The sequence below is a fragment of the Balaenoptera acutorostrata genome, chromosome X (genome assembly GCF_949987535.1).
Source record: "Balaenoptera acutorostrata chromosome X, mBalAcu1.1, whole genome shotgun sequence".
Classification (NCBI taxonomy): Eukaryota; Metazoa; Chordata; class Mammalia; order Artiodactyla; family Balaenopteridae; genus Balaenoptera; species Balaenoptera acutorostrata.
The window spans coordinates 119,934,227-119,952,787 of NC_080085.1; the positions used below are offsets into that span (position 1 = coordinate 119,934,227).

The window sequence follows — 18,561 nt, forward strand, 5'->3', positions numbered from 1 at the left end:
TTTTGGCCAACCCAATAATACCCCATGTTTTAGATGAGGAATCTGAAGGTCAGAAATGAAAGGTAACTTGCCCAAGGTCACACAGTGGGCAAGTGATAGTGAAGGATGGACATGCTTAAGATGTTTGTATTGTGTCTCAGGTGTGGGTTCTCCTAGTCCTCTATTTTCCGTGAGCCTATGAACATGGAAAATAAGGATGTTATAATTCTTTCCCCTACGTTCTTATAAATGTATTATGAGATAGAAAACTTGAAGCATTGCCATGTCTAAGGAATATTTACACTGCCCCTAAAGATTGTACCACTGAGGTGCGCTGTCTCCCTAAGACAGAAAAAAAACTATTGAGAGTAGAAAGCTACATCATGAACTCTTCAGCATAGTCCTACAAGTTAAATGTGCCCAGAATCCTCACAGTTTCTAACAGAATTATATACATCTCCATCTTCAAATATATTTTCAAAGAAGGGACCTGGGAATATTGCTCTTACTGTGTTTCTCTACAATGAAATAATTTGTGCAGAAATAGGAATTTTATGACAGATTCTATGTCCTCTAAAAGTTATCTTTAATTTTACTGCCATGTAGAGATCGATGAAAGAAAGGAGACTACAAACTATGAAACAGCTTTTCCTGGCTCGTTTATGAGGGAATAGGACAGAACTCCTTGGGTTTAATTTTCAGAAATCCCAAAGGCCAGCATTTTTGATTCTCGAGGAAATTCAATATAAAGGAATAGATAAGCAAAACTAAGTCAAATCTGGTACATTAGACCTTCCTCTCCCTTCAGACCACCAATGTTTGGATGTTTTATCTGCTAACAATTCCTCCAAAGAAATCTCAAGCATGTTTTCTTGCCAGAAAAAGTGATATAAATTCTAGGGAATCATGACTTGATAAATTTGTAGAAGAGAGAAAATTCCCATGAATATATCAGAAGCTTGCTGATATTTTGTAGTAACACTAACAAAACCTGTTAACATAGTATATAACTAGGGTAACTTTGGGGGTAAATTTGTTTTAATTTGACCTCTGATTATATATTTGTTAAATCGTGCATATTCAGTTATGCTCAGAGATCCCTTTTGATAAATATCAAGTTTTCAAATACTGTTTTACTGGGTTTGGAATGAAAGTATAGAATGGATAATTACTATCTGAGAGAGGAAAGCCTCTAACTACCACAATTACCCACATTAATTCAAATTGCATGAAAAGAGAAAGAACAAATGTTTAGAAGACTGCACTATGGGGGAAACTAAACAAGCCAGCACAAACAAAAACCTGATATTAACAGAGGGAGGAAATCATGTATTTTCTCCTGTTGTATAGGGTAATGAGATTCAAGCTTTGAGTCCACTTGACTTGTTTCCTGGGTCATTACCAGTGGGCAAGAACACAGGCTAGGCAAGTGAGCCCTTCATTAGGTGATGTAATAACTGAGTGCACCACAAAAGCCTATTTCTAAGCCCAAATGAGAAATTTTCTCAGTTGAGAAATACCTAGTTATGTACCTTACCATGTTCAAAAGCTGTCTACCTCCCTTTATATAAAGCAAATTGCCATATTTTGACACCATTCACACATTCATCTATTATATGAGTCACAGACCATGGAAATGTGACATTTTCCACAGTTCAGCGGGATGAAGAGCAGGACCATTAAGCGGAGGCAATTAGAAGACACAAACAGTCATCCTTTATTGGTCAAGCCCAATTATGTCCCCAGTGGAATCCTAATGGTACTTTTATATAAATAAACCAGATAATGAAAGGCAGAGAGAAAGAAAATAATGTTATCATGAAAGATTCATTAGAAACCAATGACAATTGTTTTGGTCACAAGTAGAAAACTGTTCCTTTCCCCAGGTACAACCCATCTATTTCAAAGATGATCCCCCGCCAAACAGTACTGAGGAGCGCTCATTAGATCTGCACTCTACTCAACACCATTGCTGAGGATTTTATGAAAAAACTTAATGATGGATGCAAACTTGAGGCATTTATGGCTTGCAAAATAGATTCCAGGAGTCATAGGGATCAAATGTAATTTTCTCATTTAATATAAAGAAGGGAGCTGCCTGAGTTCATACATTCATTTGAACAGGGCTTAGAAGATGCAGCCTTAGAAGGCTGACTTTCCTCAGCCTTCTAGCTCAGTGCGCTCACCTTGTAACTCCCCGTGCAATTGTGACATGACTACTTGTTCAACCAGCGCTTCTCACGTATAATAAAAAGGACATGATTAACCAAGTGGCATTTTATTCATCACTATTTTGGAATGGTGACAGAGACTTGGTAAACACGCAAGCCTCCATGAGGAAAGGGGAAACCCACATGTAGTCTGGCTCTCCAAATGGTTCCTTACTAAACTGTGTCACTCTTGATTCAGTCATCTCTTATTATGTAAATGAAAGAAATCATTTCTTTTCTCTCAATCTTTGGCCTCTAACATAGTGAAATGTTCTTCTACCATCTACTAAATATTAGTAAAGTGTCTATCAGGTATTAGTAACGAATGTGGTATGGGGGGAAATATAAAAGGAGAGGGCACCATTCTTATCCACAAATAGCTTAAAATATGGTTTGGGGGTGCCCGATTTACACAAAAGAAACATCTGGGGAATAAAAGAGGTACATAAAAATATGACACACATTCTGCTCTGAGAACACAAAGTGAGGCCCTGTGATGCTTCTATAGGCTTTTATAAGGTTGTAACATTACAAGGAAATTGTCTGATATTATCAGGTACTTCTTTAATCTCTGTATTTAAAATTGGCTTAATGAAGCCAAACAGAGTAGGGCCTTAAGGATGTGTAATCCAGCTTCTGTCAAGGGACTTTTGCTAAATAAAAATTTGAAGACTGTATATTCTCCCGTGAGCAATTCAGGAGAGAAGGGAATGACTGAAGACAAAACAAACAATGAAGCAAAAACAAACAAGATAGTCTATCTCATTTGAATTCAGAATGTCACACTTGAAGGGAAAATGAACTACTAGGTATTCTTATAAAAGAAAATTTCAATTAAAAGCAGGAATGAAAATTGAGTTGGTAAGGAAGCTTCTTTGAGCAACCACAAAGAGATAAAATAAAACTGTCTGGAGGAACAATTTTCCCTTGAATTGAGTGGGATGGCCACATAATTGCTCTGGGGACTACAGTTGGTATCATAACAGCAAGAAAAACTTTCTAAGACCTCTGGAAAATATATGAATCTGCCACAAGATTGTATCAGAGGTGGTGATGCTGAAATTCCACAGAAGATTGAGATGTGTAAAACAACTAAAGAAAAGTTCACGTATGTTGCAAGAAAGACACTTAATATTTCTTGGCCACACTGCCTCACATATAAACATTACGTACATACCTACGACTTCTGGAACCATGAATTCTTTCAGCGTGACTCTAGGCCACAATAATTAAAACACTTTTAACGGACAAAAGGACGAATTTCACATTACTCTTTTTTGGTTTATTTGTTGTCACAGAATATACCTATTTTGACTTTGCATTTAATTCAGCAGTATAACATCGTAACCCAAATATAGTAGTTCTTCCTGATCGTTTGTTACATACACATACCAGTGATGTAAGCAATAGGGCTCAGAAAGAAGAAATCACCATATTTTATATTATGCATTTTGATATTATTATTACACTGGGTTGTCTCTATAATTCTACCCATAGGGTCCTAGAGACAGGAAAAACTTAGAATAAAACTCCTTTTATAACAAAGTTTCTTTCTCATGACACAAACTGAATTCTCTCAAATGGGATGCTCCTTTACAGAAACAGTACATTTATATCAAGGTTCCCCCATGAACTTTTGACTCATCATGGATTCTGGTAAAGCAGCTCTGTATATGGCTTCCTGAAAGATTAATTTCCTCAGTGTATCGAATGAAACACTGGTTCATGATGAAATGGTAATGGGTTTGGTGGCAACAATAACAACAAATAAAGGTTTAATAAAATCTCATAAAAAAAGACAAATTTTCTCTATTACTGCTGTACTTAGATAAACTCTCCATGAAAAATGTTATTGTTTTTTAATGTCTTGCTGCTAACTTTTAAGAACAAAGTTTTATCTTAAATTCTAAGAGAAAATACATTATTTACGCAAAAGCGATCCTGGTTGGCTTCAATTTTCCCGTAATGCTCCAACAAATGTTTGAAAATGCAGTGTAGCCACTCGATTGGGTGAAGACATATGCTAATTTATAACCTATGAAATAGTCATTGATTCATAAGGAAATTAAATGTTGGTAACATTCAGAAAAAGAAAGTGTTATTGGGCTTATAAAAGTGAAATGGGAACACGATGAACAATTTGTGAAGTAATTAACTAATGTGCCAGAAATGAGCAACTTGCTGATGAGACTTTCCAGGTTTTTTCACAGTGGGTCCTACTTTCGTTTCCCCTAACTTGAAAACACCAGATGAAGTTTGAGATCCCTCAGGCTGAGGACTGCTGAGCCATATAAAAATCAGGATTTAACTACTAATAGATGCTATTTACTCAGTAAATCAGTGGGTTGCGCTCTCAAACTATTATGACACATTTCATATAGAGAGATCTCTATACAAATGATAGTGAGGTCTTGGTAGAATTTCTTGGATTACTGAAATCTGGGTTTGATGAAATCTATATACTGCTAGCTAGAAAAATTATATCATATTAAAGGAATGACTCAGAAATTGTACGAATGACACCTATACTTCAGGATTAAGCAGTTACACGTAGAAAAATGCTAGAACGTATGTTTGTAAAGCCTCTCAAAGGATGACTTAAGTCACCATTCAACGATGCATAACAACACTCCAGGAAATAACAATAATAATAAACACTCAATTAGGCATGGATGATTAAAGCAAAGTAAAAATCCAAACCCACTAATTGTCCATCTTCTTTCAGCATGCTTTTTTTTTCTTCATAATAAGGAATAAATTTTATTTGACAATTTATTATTTTAATATCATTCAAATTTAAGTATTTTTTATGTTTTAAAGTGCAACAACATGTCTACAATTACCTTCTACTATGGAGAGTAAAGTTGGGTTTTGGTGAATGGCAATTTCTTTTTTAATCTTTATTTTATATTGGAGTACAGTTGATTAACAATGTTGCATTAGTTTCAGGTGTACAGCAAAATGATTCGCTTATACATATATATGTATCTATTCTTTTTCAAATTCTTTTCCCATTTGGGTTATTACAGGGTATTGAGCAGAGTTCCCTGTGCTATACAGTAGGTCTTTGTTGGTTATCTATTTTATTTATGTATTTATTTATTGTTTTAACATCTTTATTGGAGTATAATTGCTTTACAATGGTGTGTTAGTTTCTGCTGTACAACAAAGTGAATCAGCTATATGTATACATATATCCCCATATCCCCTCCCTCTTGCATCTCCCTCCCACCCTCCCTATCCTACCCCTCTAGGTGGTCACAAAGCACCGAGCTGATCTCCCTGTGCTATGCAGCTGCTTCCCACTAGCTATCTATTTTACATTTGGTAGTGTATATATGTCAATGCCACTCTCTCACTTCGTCCCAGCTTACCCTTCCCCTCCCCGTGTCCTCAAGTTCATTCTCTACGTCTGCGTCTTTATTCCTGTCCTGCCCCTAGGTTCATCAGAACAATTTTTTTTTTAGACTCCATATATATGTGTTAGCATATGGTATTTGTTTTTCTCTTTCTGACTTACTTCATTCTGTATGACAGACTCTAGGTCCATCCACCTCACTACAAATAGCTCAATTTCATTCCTTTTTATGGCTGAGTAATATTCCATTGTATATATGTGCCACATCTTTATCCATTCATCTGTTGATGGACACTTAGGTCAGCATGCTTTTTTATATCAGCATTTAGTCAGTACAGTAATCACCCTATCACAGCACCAATCAAATCTCATTATGGTTCCAATTTTTAAACTCAGGCCGCTCACAATTATCCTGACAAAAATGCCAAGTACTTCCCTCTCCCAGAAGGAAGATCGATCATATAAAAAGACTACTGTATAAATGCTTCTATATTTGCCATAAAAAAAAACACTTTGTCAAATATTCTGACAGAAAATTCTAAGTAAAATAACAGGAGAGCCTGAGCTTTAGGTATGTGATTGAACAATCTAAAACCTGTTTGCAGAGCTACCTGTATGAATATTAGCACAAATGGGCAAAAAAAAAAAGCAATGATGGTAAACTTATTTGAAAAGATCTGCCATCATATAATCTCCTCTACGGACTCATTGAATTTCTGCCATATTATGGCAGATCTTTACCACTACGGTGGGAACAGGGATTACGGTGCCTGGGCCAGGTGCTCCCACACTGTTGACCCCTGAGGGTGGAGCATCGCCCTTACAGCCTACTCAGAATTTCAGAGAGTACTAATAACCTTGTGGAAGAAAGAGTGTTTCCTTTTTCATTTTGGTTCCCTGAAACTAACAAGACTGAGGTGAGTCAGAAGGAAAGTTCTGAAACAAACCTAGACCAGAATTGTTTCAAAAACATCTGGAATTCTTCTATTTCTTTACTGTTATTACTCCTCACCAGTTTGCTTGCATCCTTTGGATGTTTGGGCGGTACACAATTACAAGAACAACACTACCATCCAGCCAGCTGGTTGCCAAACTGCCTCTCTGTGTCCACACAAAGGAGCAAGCTAGGAGACCAGAGCCCTTACCTCTCCGATAGCAGGAACCATGGAAATAGAATGGACTTGAGGACACGGAGAGGGGGAAGGGAGTGTGTTATAGATGTTGAAAGACAAACAAACAAAACAAAACACCCCCCACCCTCACCTTGATGCTGAAATCCAGCAGTCTTGCCAAGGCTTGAGAGGTTCAAGGCAGCTGCTGTTGAGGATTGGCAAATAAAAGGATGAATTATGGAGTGGAAAAAGACCCCCGTCAGAATCTGGAGAGAAGGCACACAGAAGGAGCTTCCAAATCATGTAAAATAAAACGCTGCTCTGCATGCCCTCAGTGTGGACAGAAATCAGGCCAAGGTCCAGAGCAAAGAAAAGTACTGAGCAAAACCACCCATCACGATTCTGTTGATCTCTTTTCTCCAGGTTAATTACTGGTTTGAATAAAGTCTCATGCCTAGATCAGAGACAATGGCACTTAATGTGTTTCCTGAGCCTATTATCTTACATGAAGTTTAAGAATTGTGAGATTCAAATACCCTTGTGACATAAATAATGCTTTGATTTATGGGCAGCCCTACTGGAAGCAGAACTTTTTTTGTCTGAGCAAATAATTCTCTTTGGGAATAGAGGAGTACAAAGAAACAAAGTCAGTTGGCTAGGTGGCTTCCCTTGCTGGTAAGGATATTAAGAATGAAAATATAATAAACAGCTTTAATAAATGTGCTTTTTATCCACTTGCTGTCTCTAGTGTTAAATGCCTCTCTAACCAGCCATCTAATCAGAGAGAAATGGTCCCTGGGTAACAGGGATCTCAGAGCAGGAGGAGATGGTAGCTTCAAAACCTCGCTCCATTTCCTCATCAGTGATGAAAATCACTGGTAGGAAATGAATTCCATTCTGGATAAATGAGCATTTGGTATTCCCCAAAAGATCAGATGTTAATATCTCTTGCATATTGTAACTCCAAGAAGGTGCATCTCTATCTGTGGGTCAGTATTGTTTCTCTTTGCTATGCCTACCTACTACTGCAGCATGACATTACAGAAAAATGGAGGGAAAGATGTCCCCATGTCATTGTCCAAACATGTGAGTTTGATATACCTTGAAGCTTTGGTTGGTTGAATCCACTGTAATCCATCTGTTACCCAGGTGGGAGATTTTTTAAAAAGAGTTGCACATTTATAAAACTTCTAAAGCACTTCAACTTATATCTTTTCTTCATATAATTGAAAACCATTTTCCCACTGTATTCAAGTTTACCTTGCTAGGACATATAAACATGGTCTTAATGTGATCTGCTGACGACTATGGTGTCAAACACCCAATATATATTCAATACAACCGGTAAATTTCCATAATGATGCACCCTCACTCACCCCCATCCCCAAGGACGTTCGAATTGTTTCCCTATATGGATTTTCTTACAGTGAGTTCTAGACTAAAAATAGCATTGCCAGGCTGTGGAAGTTGGGGAGAAACAGTTTATGCTGATCCTTCCAATAGATCAACTGTTAACAGTTAGGGCTCTGAACTTAGGACGAATCTCACGTGCACTGTAAACTCCAGCCATTGTCAGTAGAGATCAATGTGATCATTGGGCTGCCTAGTACCTTGTGGATGTTCCACAGATATCTGGTCACTGATTGGTTGATGAAGCTCCTGGACCATTTCAGGCCCAGATGTGTGACTGGGCTTTCTGAGACTGGAAGAATGGAGGGAGTTTTCAGGAAATCTTTACTTTAAAGGTTATGATAACACAACATTGTAAATCAACTAAACTCTAATATAAAATAAAATTTAAAAATAAAAATAAATAAATAAAGGTTATGATACAGGGCTTCCCTGGTGGCGCAGTGGTTGAGAGTCCGCCTGCCGGTGCAGGGGAGACGGGTTCGAGCCCTGGTCTGGGAGGATCTCACATGCTGCGGAGCAACTAGGCCCGTGAGCCACAACTGCTGAGCCTGCGCGTCTGGAGCCTGTGCTCCGCAACAAGAGAGGCCGCGATAATGAGAGGCCCGCGCACCGTGATGAAGAGTGGCCCCCACTTGCCGCAAATAGAGAAGGCCCTCGCACAGAGGCGAAGACCCAACACAGCCATAAATAAATAAATAAATAAACCCAAAGTTTTAAAAAAAAAAAAAAAAAGGTTATGATACAGTACAGACACACTCAGCTTCAGATCTCCCCGAGGCTCTGCCTCTAACTTCTTCAGTGCAAAGAGTCTGCAAAGTGTTAACACTTGTATTACAGGAAATCATTGTTATGATGCGGGCAGGAACCAGGGAATACCGTATACAATATTTTGGAGAATTCTTTAATCAGACCAACAACCAATCAGCAAGTAGCCTTGCTGATTTTGTGACCGGATTATAGCAATGGATTTGTTATGCACAGGATTTTTTGTTATACTATTTGCTATATACAGTGGAGTTTTACCTGTTGGCATCTCATTTCTGAAAGCTATCACTGTCATTTTCTAGTGTCTCTTTGTCAATTATGAGACTATTATGGGATGATTCACACCCTCCCTCTGTTAAGCATTTTTCATTCTCTGTATTATTACAGTCTACATTCTAACACCTTGGGGCAGTTATTTACATTTGACTTTTCCAAATCTCTATAATAATTTTTTTCTCAGGTAAAAATGGACATCTTCTCTCATTTTGGCTGCTCCTGTTTTATGCTGAGCCAGAATTCCTATACACATCTGAGGCTCTTATGGAAGGGGATGTTACATATCATGGCTACTGGCTATATGTAAAATCTTGCCAAGAAATCAATTGAGGCTTTTCCAGTACTTTCACTTCCAGGAATGTCAAAAGCAGTTAGCATCAGAGTATCTGAAGAAGAACTTAATCAGATTTTTAGCACAGACGTGTTATCTATTCACACATTCAGCCTGGGCAAAACATATTAAATATATTAGTCGGGGGCTTGCCAGTTATTAACCTCGGTTACAGCTATTATAATGATCAGAGAAACGCTTTCATTTAAAGTTTCCCTGTTCAGAAGTCACAATTCCCTTTAAGCGGTGTAACCATTGAAACCAGTGCTATTGCCTTCAATTTTTTTCTCGTGTCTCAGTAATTCACTTCCTTATGTAATCTTGAAACGTTAACACTTGAGAGATTGCATGAAAAGTTATAATTGGGCCCTTTCACGTATTTTAAATATTCAAAAGCCTTGACAGAAATAATGTGATTTGTCTTTACTTTTTGTTATACACATCTTTATTAATTATTTTAATGTATATTTATTTAAAAGATAATTTTTGCTGGGTATTGCTCTATGTCTAAGAAGGGGGTGGAGAAAAATAAAACCAGCTATTACTTTGTGAGCATAGGACTTGGTAGGTAAACTATTTTAAAATATTTAACTTTCATGGAAAAAAAAGGATAGCAAGAAAAAGGGTCTTGATGGGCTCTGTGTTTTTCTATCACATGGTGGATTAAAATTATACAAACAAGAAGGCAGGGACTAAAAACAATGTCTGCACCAAGACATGAGATTCACTGAACGATTAAATGAAATATAGCTAACAAGTCTTATTTGCTCTGTTTTATAAAGCTATCAAGCATTACAGAATATGTTGCCAGAGCAATCTCTAAAGGTATTACACGTTCAGTGCAGGGTATGTATTTAAAACAGAATTATTTTAGGAATTCCAAAATAACTCATCCCGTAATAGCAACAGAGCAATGAGCATAAGATTGGTTTCTTCCATTTGTCTTTCGTGTATGTGTGTTGTATGTGTGTGCATATATGTGTACGTGTGTGCATTACCTCCTTATATCTGGTTTTATTGGCTAAAATTCTTCTTTGTTATTCTTGCCAATTATTTTATTCTTTAGCTCCAACAGACTGGCTTTTTTCCTACAAATATGAATTTAGCTTCTGAGTTAAAGCCATGAGACACTCTTTTAAATATGTACCCCATGACCTTTCATTTGGATTATTTTTTCAACTTGGCCTCAAAAACGCAATACAGAGCCAATCTTACTCTATTTAGCCATGACTACTATTGTCTCCTTGATTTCTGAGGAAGTATCATCCTCGGTCATTTTTTCCATCTAAGAAACTAAGACCTTCGCCTGGAATAATTTCTCAGTTTGGTTATTATTATTATTTTTTTTTACAGAGACCATAAAGAGAAAACCCTTGATTTTGAAGGCACAACTAACCAGAGTCATCTAATTTCACATTCAAATAATGTCAAGCTAGATTTTCTTTCACATTTGAATGAAACTTCCATTAACTGCAAAGAGAACTAAACATGTGAAATAATCTGTGACTTGGGAAATCTATTTTGGGCTTGAAAAGTATGCTGATTCACTGGTATTCTGAAGGAATATCTAAGATGAATACAGATATTTTGGTATATTTTTCAATACAATAATTTTAATGACCTCTAATTCAATAGCACCAACACAATAACTACGAGCCTCTTTAAAACATAAAGTTTGTCTGCTTGAGCTTAGCAGAGCCATTCATTAGCAAATAAAATCTGCTTGTTTTCTCTGCTTTTCTTCCTGTAAAATAATTCCGTGTCTACATTTTCCATTTTTAGTGATACCACTCGGAAATAGGGGTGTATGTGTACAATTACCCTTACAATCCATTAGTCTGAACTGAAAATGCCCATCAAAATTGTTTAACCCCATAGCCACTGAAAATGAAAAAGTTTTCTAGATGTAGGCACCAAAATTGGGAATCTAAGTCTTCAGAGTCAACATTCTTTAAATTTTATATTAAACACATCAAATTCAACAATTTGTGAATTAACTGAAATATACAAATAAGCTAATGTTGTAGTTAGAAGTTAGAATTTATTTGTGTCTACTCGTTTTGCAGGGCGTGATATATATGATGGCTACTGGCTATATGCAAAACCCATAATGATCATTTTCTTCTATATTGGATGTGATAGTGTTCATGTTCATTTTAAATATATTTCCTTTTATAATTGAGTCAATCCCACCTCCTTAAAGAGCTGTAATGTTTAAACCAGTGCCCTTGCATTTAATTCTATTAAATTTATAAGTCTCTGTGATAATAACCCCAGAAGTTAAATTATACGAACTTGCTGATATACAGATTTGACATAACTCAAACATTTTACGTGCTACAAATGTTTGCTGGGAGAACATTCATCACTCTGAAATGATCGATGAATTCATCTAAATTTTAACATCCTTTCTGTACTAGAATATGGTCTTGAGCTGTGAAGCCGTATCACTGAAAATTAGATCTTAAACTGTCATACACTAAAATCAGAGGAACTAAAGAAATCTGCAAATGAGTAAGGTCACAGTTGACAGCTAAATGCCCTTAACATCTGAGGCATGTTAACATAAACCAAGACCCCACACACAGTATGAAATCAAAACATGTATCAGAACCGATTTTAATTCACCTGGACGATTTAAACTAACTTTCCATTAAATAATGGTATGGAGGCCCAGTGACTAGAATGGTGAACCCAGGAAATCCTTGCTGTTGGATCCTATTTTTTATGACACTTGTTCATTTTGGGAAAAATGTGTTAAATTTTTCTCTACCTCAATTTAGCTATCAGTAAACTTATATGGCCTATCTAAAAAACCAAAAACAATGGTCATTTCTCAATTTATTGACTAATTATCTTATTTTTCTAAAGAGATTTGGGATACCTGAAAATATAATGTTAAAAACTGGGTTCTACAGAGCAGGTATTTACTCAAAGTGTCTCCCAATGGATTGTTTACTAGTTGCAATAAAATAAAATAAATTTTAAAAAGCAAGAACTACACAGTGGAAAATCAGTCAACATCTTGAATGGATCATCAAAATTAACATCTGTGAGGGGAGAAGAAACTTGCTAAGTTTAAGCTAAGTAAAAATAATTCAATAGAGAAGGAAAATATGCCCCCTTAGTTCAGATTCAAAGTCTGCCTGGGGCCCTGGGATCAGTAACACACACTGCCTCATTCCCATGGCATCAAGCGGACTCTCAGAGAGACCTGCTTCCTGGTCGTGCATCTAGTTTGCTGTGATAGTCCCAGGACCATAAAACACAGCAGTGAAATCACTCCTAAAAGCCCTCTCTAGAAATATCTGAATGGAAGAGGTTTACTTGTCAAAGGATTTCTACTTGTCTACACATGTTAGCTATCCCAACAACAACCCAAGCAGCACAGTGTACTCTGGAAATGGAAAACTAGTGTTGAAGAACGGGAAATAATTAGGCAGGGGAAAATGCTGCTACCAAGTTCTGGAATATTCCAAAAAGCAGGAGAAAATGTTTTGGGCTCAGCTTTGAGTCTTTATTATCTTGTTTCTAATATCTGTTATTACTCCTCTATTAAGATAGTTACTAGGACATTAATAACATTTTTACATTTAAGATTTTTGTTTTCCTATAGCGAATGTTTCTTTATTTCAAGCAGTTTTGAAATACTTATTACAAATGGCTTTATACTATTAAGTTTTGAGGAATTCTCAAAAGCTTGTGTCCAACTCATTATTCTTAGTAAAGGAAAACCAAAGGTATGAACAAAGTTCTCTATACACAATGAGTAATAATTTCCTTACAGTTCTAGAAAGACTTAGTTATATCATGGACAAAAGTAAATATGTTATGAAATAATGGCTAATTATGAGTCCCTGTGCCACAGATGGTTTCTCACTGCCACTTGAGCCTACATCAAGTCTGTCCCCCATGGCAACAAGGAAGAAAGGGAGGGGGAAGGGTGCAAGAATCCTGAGATTAATCATGGAAAGCAAATTGCTATCTCTGTAGCAATAACAATGTGGAGGTATTGTTTCTTTATTTAATGGCCAAAGGGGGTAAGAAATGGTAAAAGTGTTAAACTGAATTTAAAAGAAATCGAGGAGAAAAAAAATAAAAGAAATCGAGGGATGTAGAAGCAGAAATGCAAAAGAAGATAGAAAAAAGAAAAGGAAATAGAATAAGGAATCTCTTCGAAGGATCAGCGTTTTCTTTCATCTCAAGAAACAAGCCTTTAGAAATGTAAAGGCAATTTGTTTACAAGAACAGAATAAGAAGGTCAGCTTCAGAAATTTCAGATATAAGACAAAGTGCCTATAAATTCATGGTTTCTGACTTCATTGCGGGGGGCAGTTCTCAGTGCTATTCAGCAATCATTTTTCTTAGTCGTCTATCAGTGGTTTTCAACCCAGGCTACACATTAGAATCAGCTGGGGAGCTTTGGAAAATACTACTGCCCAGACTCCACCCTCAGATATTTTGATATTATTGGTTCGTGTTTAGCACAGAGAATGGAATTTTCTTAAAGGTCCTCAGGTAATTCTAATAGGTAACTAAGGTTTGTGAACTATCATCTGACTAGCGGGTCAAGAAACTTTTTTTGGTAAAGGACAAGATAGTAAATAATTTAGGCTTTGTGGGCCACAAGGGCTCTTGTTGCAACTATTCAACCCTGCTGTTGTATCGCAATGGCAGCCATAGACTTTTGAATGGGTGTTACTGTGCCCCAATAAAACTGTATTTACAAAAAGAGGTGGTAGGCTGGATTTGGCCCATGGGTCACAGTTTACCCACCCCTGGTCATTAGACTGTTTCCTCTCCCCTTTCCTAAAACAGCTGTTCCAAACCTTCACCTATATCCTCCCTATGCCTGATTTTTGGCAGATGACTCTCTTTCCTGTTTCAGTGGGAAAATACAGGTCATCCGGCTGGAAATTCTTCAACTTCCTCGTCCATCACCTGCAGACTTAGTACACCTACGTCTGCATCTGTCCTCATCTCTTTGCCTCCTGTTGTAGAAACAGCAACTCTTCAAGGTGAATCTAATCCTCTCACTTCTACTCAGTTCCATCACTCTCTCTGACTCCTTTGGGACCCTACTCCACAAAGGGTCCCATCTCCTATGTCTTTAACACCTCCCTCCCTACTAGCTCTTGCCCTTCAGCTAACAAATATATTCAAGAGTTTTAACCAAAGAACCCTCAAAGCCTTCTTCAATCCCATGTCCTCCTCTAAATACTCACCCACGTCTCCCTTTCCCTTAGAAAATCTACACCTACTGCCTCTACCTCCTCTCTTCCCATTCATTCCTCAAAAGCCACTGCAGTCTGGCTTCTGTCCCCACTACTCCACGGACAGTGCTCTTGCCAAGACTGCTGAAGACCTTCATACGGTGTATCCCTAGTTCTTGTTTTACTTGTTTTCTCTGAAGCTTCTGACATTGTTGCCTCTTCTGAAAACTCTCTCCCCACTTGGTTTTTGCAATGCTATGATATCTGCCACAATTCGTTCTGCTGCTGCTGGCCGCTTCCATGCTAGTATTGCCTAATATTATTTGACAAACTCTCTTTTCTCCTTACGCTATGTATTCCTCAACTCTTCTCGTGGCATCAACCACCACCTACATGTGGTAACTCCCGCATTTTATCTCTAGCTCACATCTCTTCCTCAAGCTCTAGGGTCATATTTTCAAACATCTATGTCAAGCTGTACTCAGGTATCTTTTTTTTTTTCCCCCCCAAATCTGTAGTTTTTCCTTTATTCTCCATCTTGGTTAATAGCTCACCATCAACTCAATTGCCAAAGGTAAAATTCTCACTCTCCCTCAGGGACCCTAATAATCACTGCTGTGCAAATTTTTAAAAATGTCTACCTGAGGATACTTCACTTCCATCTGTGCAGTAAATGGCAACTATACATGTTCAACCATACATGGTGTTCCTGCTCTCCCTCCAAATCCAATCAGCCACCAAACCCTCACGATTCTACCTCTGAAATACCTCGCAAATCCATCTCCATTTAGCCACTGCCACCGCAAACGTTGTAAGGCAGACCTTAGTCAGCCCTCACCGAGATAATTTTCAATAACCTCCTAACAGATTTTTTTTACTTGCCCATATCAGTAGCCTCTACTTCCTTTTCTTATTTTTGCTTCCTCCCTAAGGTCTTTGTCCAATCTTATTTTCTCTTTGTTAACAAAACTGCATACAGTATTTCAGTAGCAGAAGTGCCACGGTTTTATGTAAGGGAAGAACGATCCTTTCCCTTTGGTGACCCTCTCTTCTTGATGAAGCAAGATACTTCATTTAGCTTTTTGGTCTTGTGTTGCTGAAGTCACTAAGACAGACAATATCCCGAGAGAGTCTGAGCGCTATATGTTTAAAAAGATGATAATAAATGGAGCTCCCACTGAGGATGGTGATCAACGTGGTGATGGGACCCCAAACCACAATCAGTAAGAAGTAATGAGAAGAACTGGGTAATTTATCCTGGAGGAGATTCTGATTCTTTCCTGGAGCAGACTAATTTGGGTATTTTTCCCTCTATGAACTCTAGGATTATCGATCAGACACCTCTCCTTAACGAAAACCTAGTTTCTTTTCCTTAATAGGAAACACTTACTTAAGGTTTCCCTTCCTTAATAGGAAATGCATACAAAGTAATCCACATTTTGCTGTATATTGGCCTGCCCACCAAAGAAAGGAAGCCCATCCATCTACAATGCTGATTCCCCCGGAAAGCCTTCCTTAGAAAGGAGCTCACGTTGACATTTACCATCTGCTAGAATAACGGTCAATCTGAATGGTAGGCTATGAGTTTTTGACATCAATTCCCTACATGTAATACTGCATGCCCTCATTTTCTTGAGTAGGAGCACGTGACATACTGCCTAACTTACATGACATTTTCTCATTTTAACTTAAATATTATTTGCAAACTGTTTTAAAAAATTTACTGTTGCCAGATTTTTAAAAAATCAACCTTTCTCATCAGGGCACCGCAATGGTGACCACAGCTCAGTGAAATTCTGCATGCTTTACCAGTAATGATTTCCTATGCCATCTGGTATTTACCTTCTCAAAAGTATGCCCTGTATATTCCATTTCCTTCCCATACCCACAAAGTAGTTGCAGAAAGCAGTCATTTATTTTGTGAAAAACCTACCTTTGCATCTGGTCCTGATGAGGTAGTCTGTTGATCTAAATGAGGTTAATTAAAATCCTTTGTTATTAAATTATCTTAATGCACAAATCTGAAAGCCAAATCCCCTTTCCTATTGTTTATAATAATGGCCATGTATTAATAAAGTGACAGATGTCATGAAGTTTGCAATAAACTCAAATCTTGCATTTGTAAAAAGAATAAAACCCCTGCATTTATTAAACAACAAGACAGTTGAAATGGCCTGATAGGAATGCTGATCGTGAACAGGATTTGAAGATTACGCTGCTAATCTTTTATTGTGGAATCTGAAATGCACTACCCAGGTTTACCAAATGAAAAGGCCCTTTGGTCTCACTCTTCTCCCGCCCCTCTTTCCCATCTTGGTCTCTGAAAAACAGAGTTATGACATGGTTTCACCAGGTCTGAGAGTCTTTCTACATACCTGGCTTTGAAATAAATTTAAGGAACAGACCAGGGCAAGCATGTTTAAAGGTAACCACTTTTGCAGTTTGAGGAACAGATTTCTCTAGTCATGGTAATAGCCTACTTCAAAGGCTATCTAGAAGGAAGTTTGACAAGCAATTTTCTCCATTTTTAACATCTTATCCTTTTCTTAGAATATATGAAGTTCAAAACAAAGATTAAAAAATATTCATATATTAAGTGGTGTCCTGCACTCTGTATCTAGATCTACTGCTAAGAATAAAATCCTAACCCTGGTACTGTACCATTTCTGCCTATGTTTAAATGTAAAAATTTTAAAAGTTTAATGTGGCCCCAGGTTCCTAGCTGAACTGTTGTCTACATTGTTTATAAATTTCTTGGAAAAAGTTTCATTTTGTACTCTACATTATAAACTTTTAAGAAAAGGCAAGCAGGAATTTGTAAGGAGAGATTGAACTGTGCTTGATGGAAAAACAGAATTTAAAGTAGAGACAGCAAATGTGACCTAACTGAACTGAAGATAAGATACAGAAACACTTCTAAAACTGTTCTTTATGTCCTGGAGTTGATTGGAGGAAGAGGTTTCATTAGTTTGTTTAGGAGTAAACATGGATAAATATATGTTGAACTGAGTTATAGAAATGGCTTTGCTTCCCACAGCTGCAAAGCACTACAGCAAGATAGACCATTATATCATATGCTACACAAAATAACAACCCATATGCCAATGTATGCAAAAATGTTTAGTGAATCTTTGCATTTTATACCCAAAATGCTAGCTTCAAAGGATTAATTAGTAACAGATATAATTTTCACTGGAAATTAATTTGTCTTTTCAAAGAAGCTATTTCCATCCAGACCACTCTTCCTCAAATCACACAAATCTGCAATGATAACACATATGCAGCCTATTTCACTTCATATCAGGTGAAAACTAGAATAATCAAAACATGAACACAGTGAAAGGCTTACCGAGGTGTACAGGTATCCCTCGCTGTTCATTGCCAAATACAGCTTGGTTTGAACTCCTTGAATAGCCACCACTCGAAGACCCACAGGGATGAGGTTAAACAGAGCTGCAACCAAAAAGAATGTGAAAACAAGGTTACGATTTCGAATTCCATAGCTTTTCAATGTTTCCAGCAGGACTGTCTGGTCTTCCAAAAGTAATGTGTGCTTGGTAGGAATATTTGTATATATTTATATATAACTACAGATAGATAGGGCCTCTTCTACCTTTCAGTCATATAACGGGGACGATAGCTACATATTTTCAACCACGCTGGAGAAAAGGGAAGACAATTCCATGGTTTGTATAGTGTTGGACGTGGGAAATCTTGATGCTTCTGTAAAGATCCAGTTCCAGGAATTGGTCTACATATTAAATAGCTTTATTTTCAACCAGCCAAGGTTTTAAACTGCTCCCTTAGACAACTGCTGAAATTCACAGACACAGATATGATCTATCAGCTGGGGAGAGATTCCTAGAATCTTAGAAAAGACACTGGTCCAACTCCTTCACCTAAA

The 18,561-nt window shown here is 37.3% G+C and overlaps 1 protein-coding gene across 5 annotated transcripts in view; it reads right to left on the reverse strand.

Annotated features, from left to right (window-relative positions):
* FGF13 (fibroblast growth factor 13) overlaps window positions 1-18,561 on the reverse strand; it is a 525,181-nt gene that overhangs the window by 43,381 nt on the left and 463,239 nt on the right. For all 5 annotated transcript variants that reach the window (XM_057538932.1, XM_057538929.1, XM_057538930.1 and 2 more), the window contains one exon: window positions 18,007-18,110. In XM_057538932.1, coding sequence (XP_057394915.1) covers window positions 18,007-18,110 — 104 coding nt within the window. The remainder of the gene's footprint in view (window positions 1-18,006; window positions 18,111-18,561) is intronic.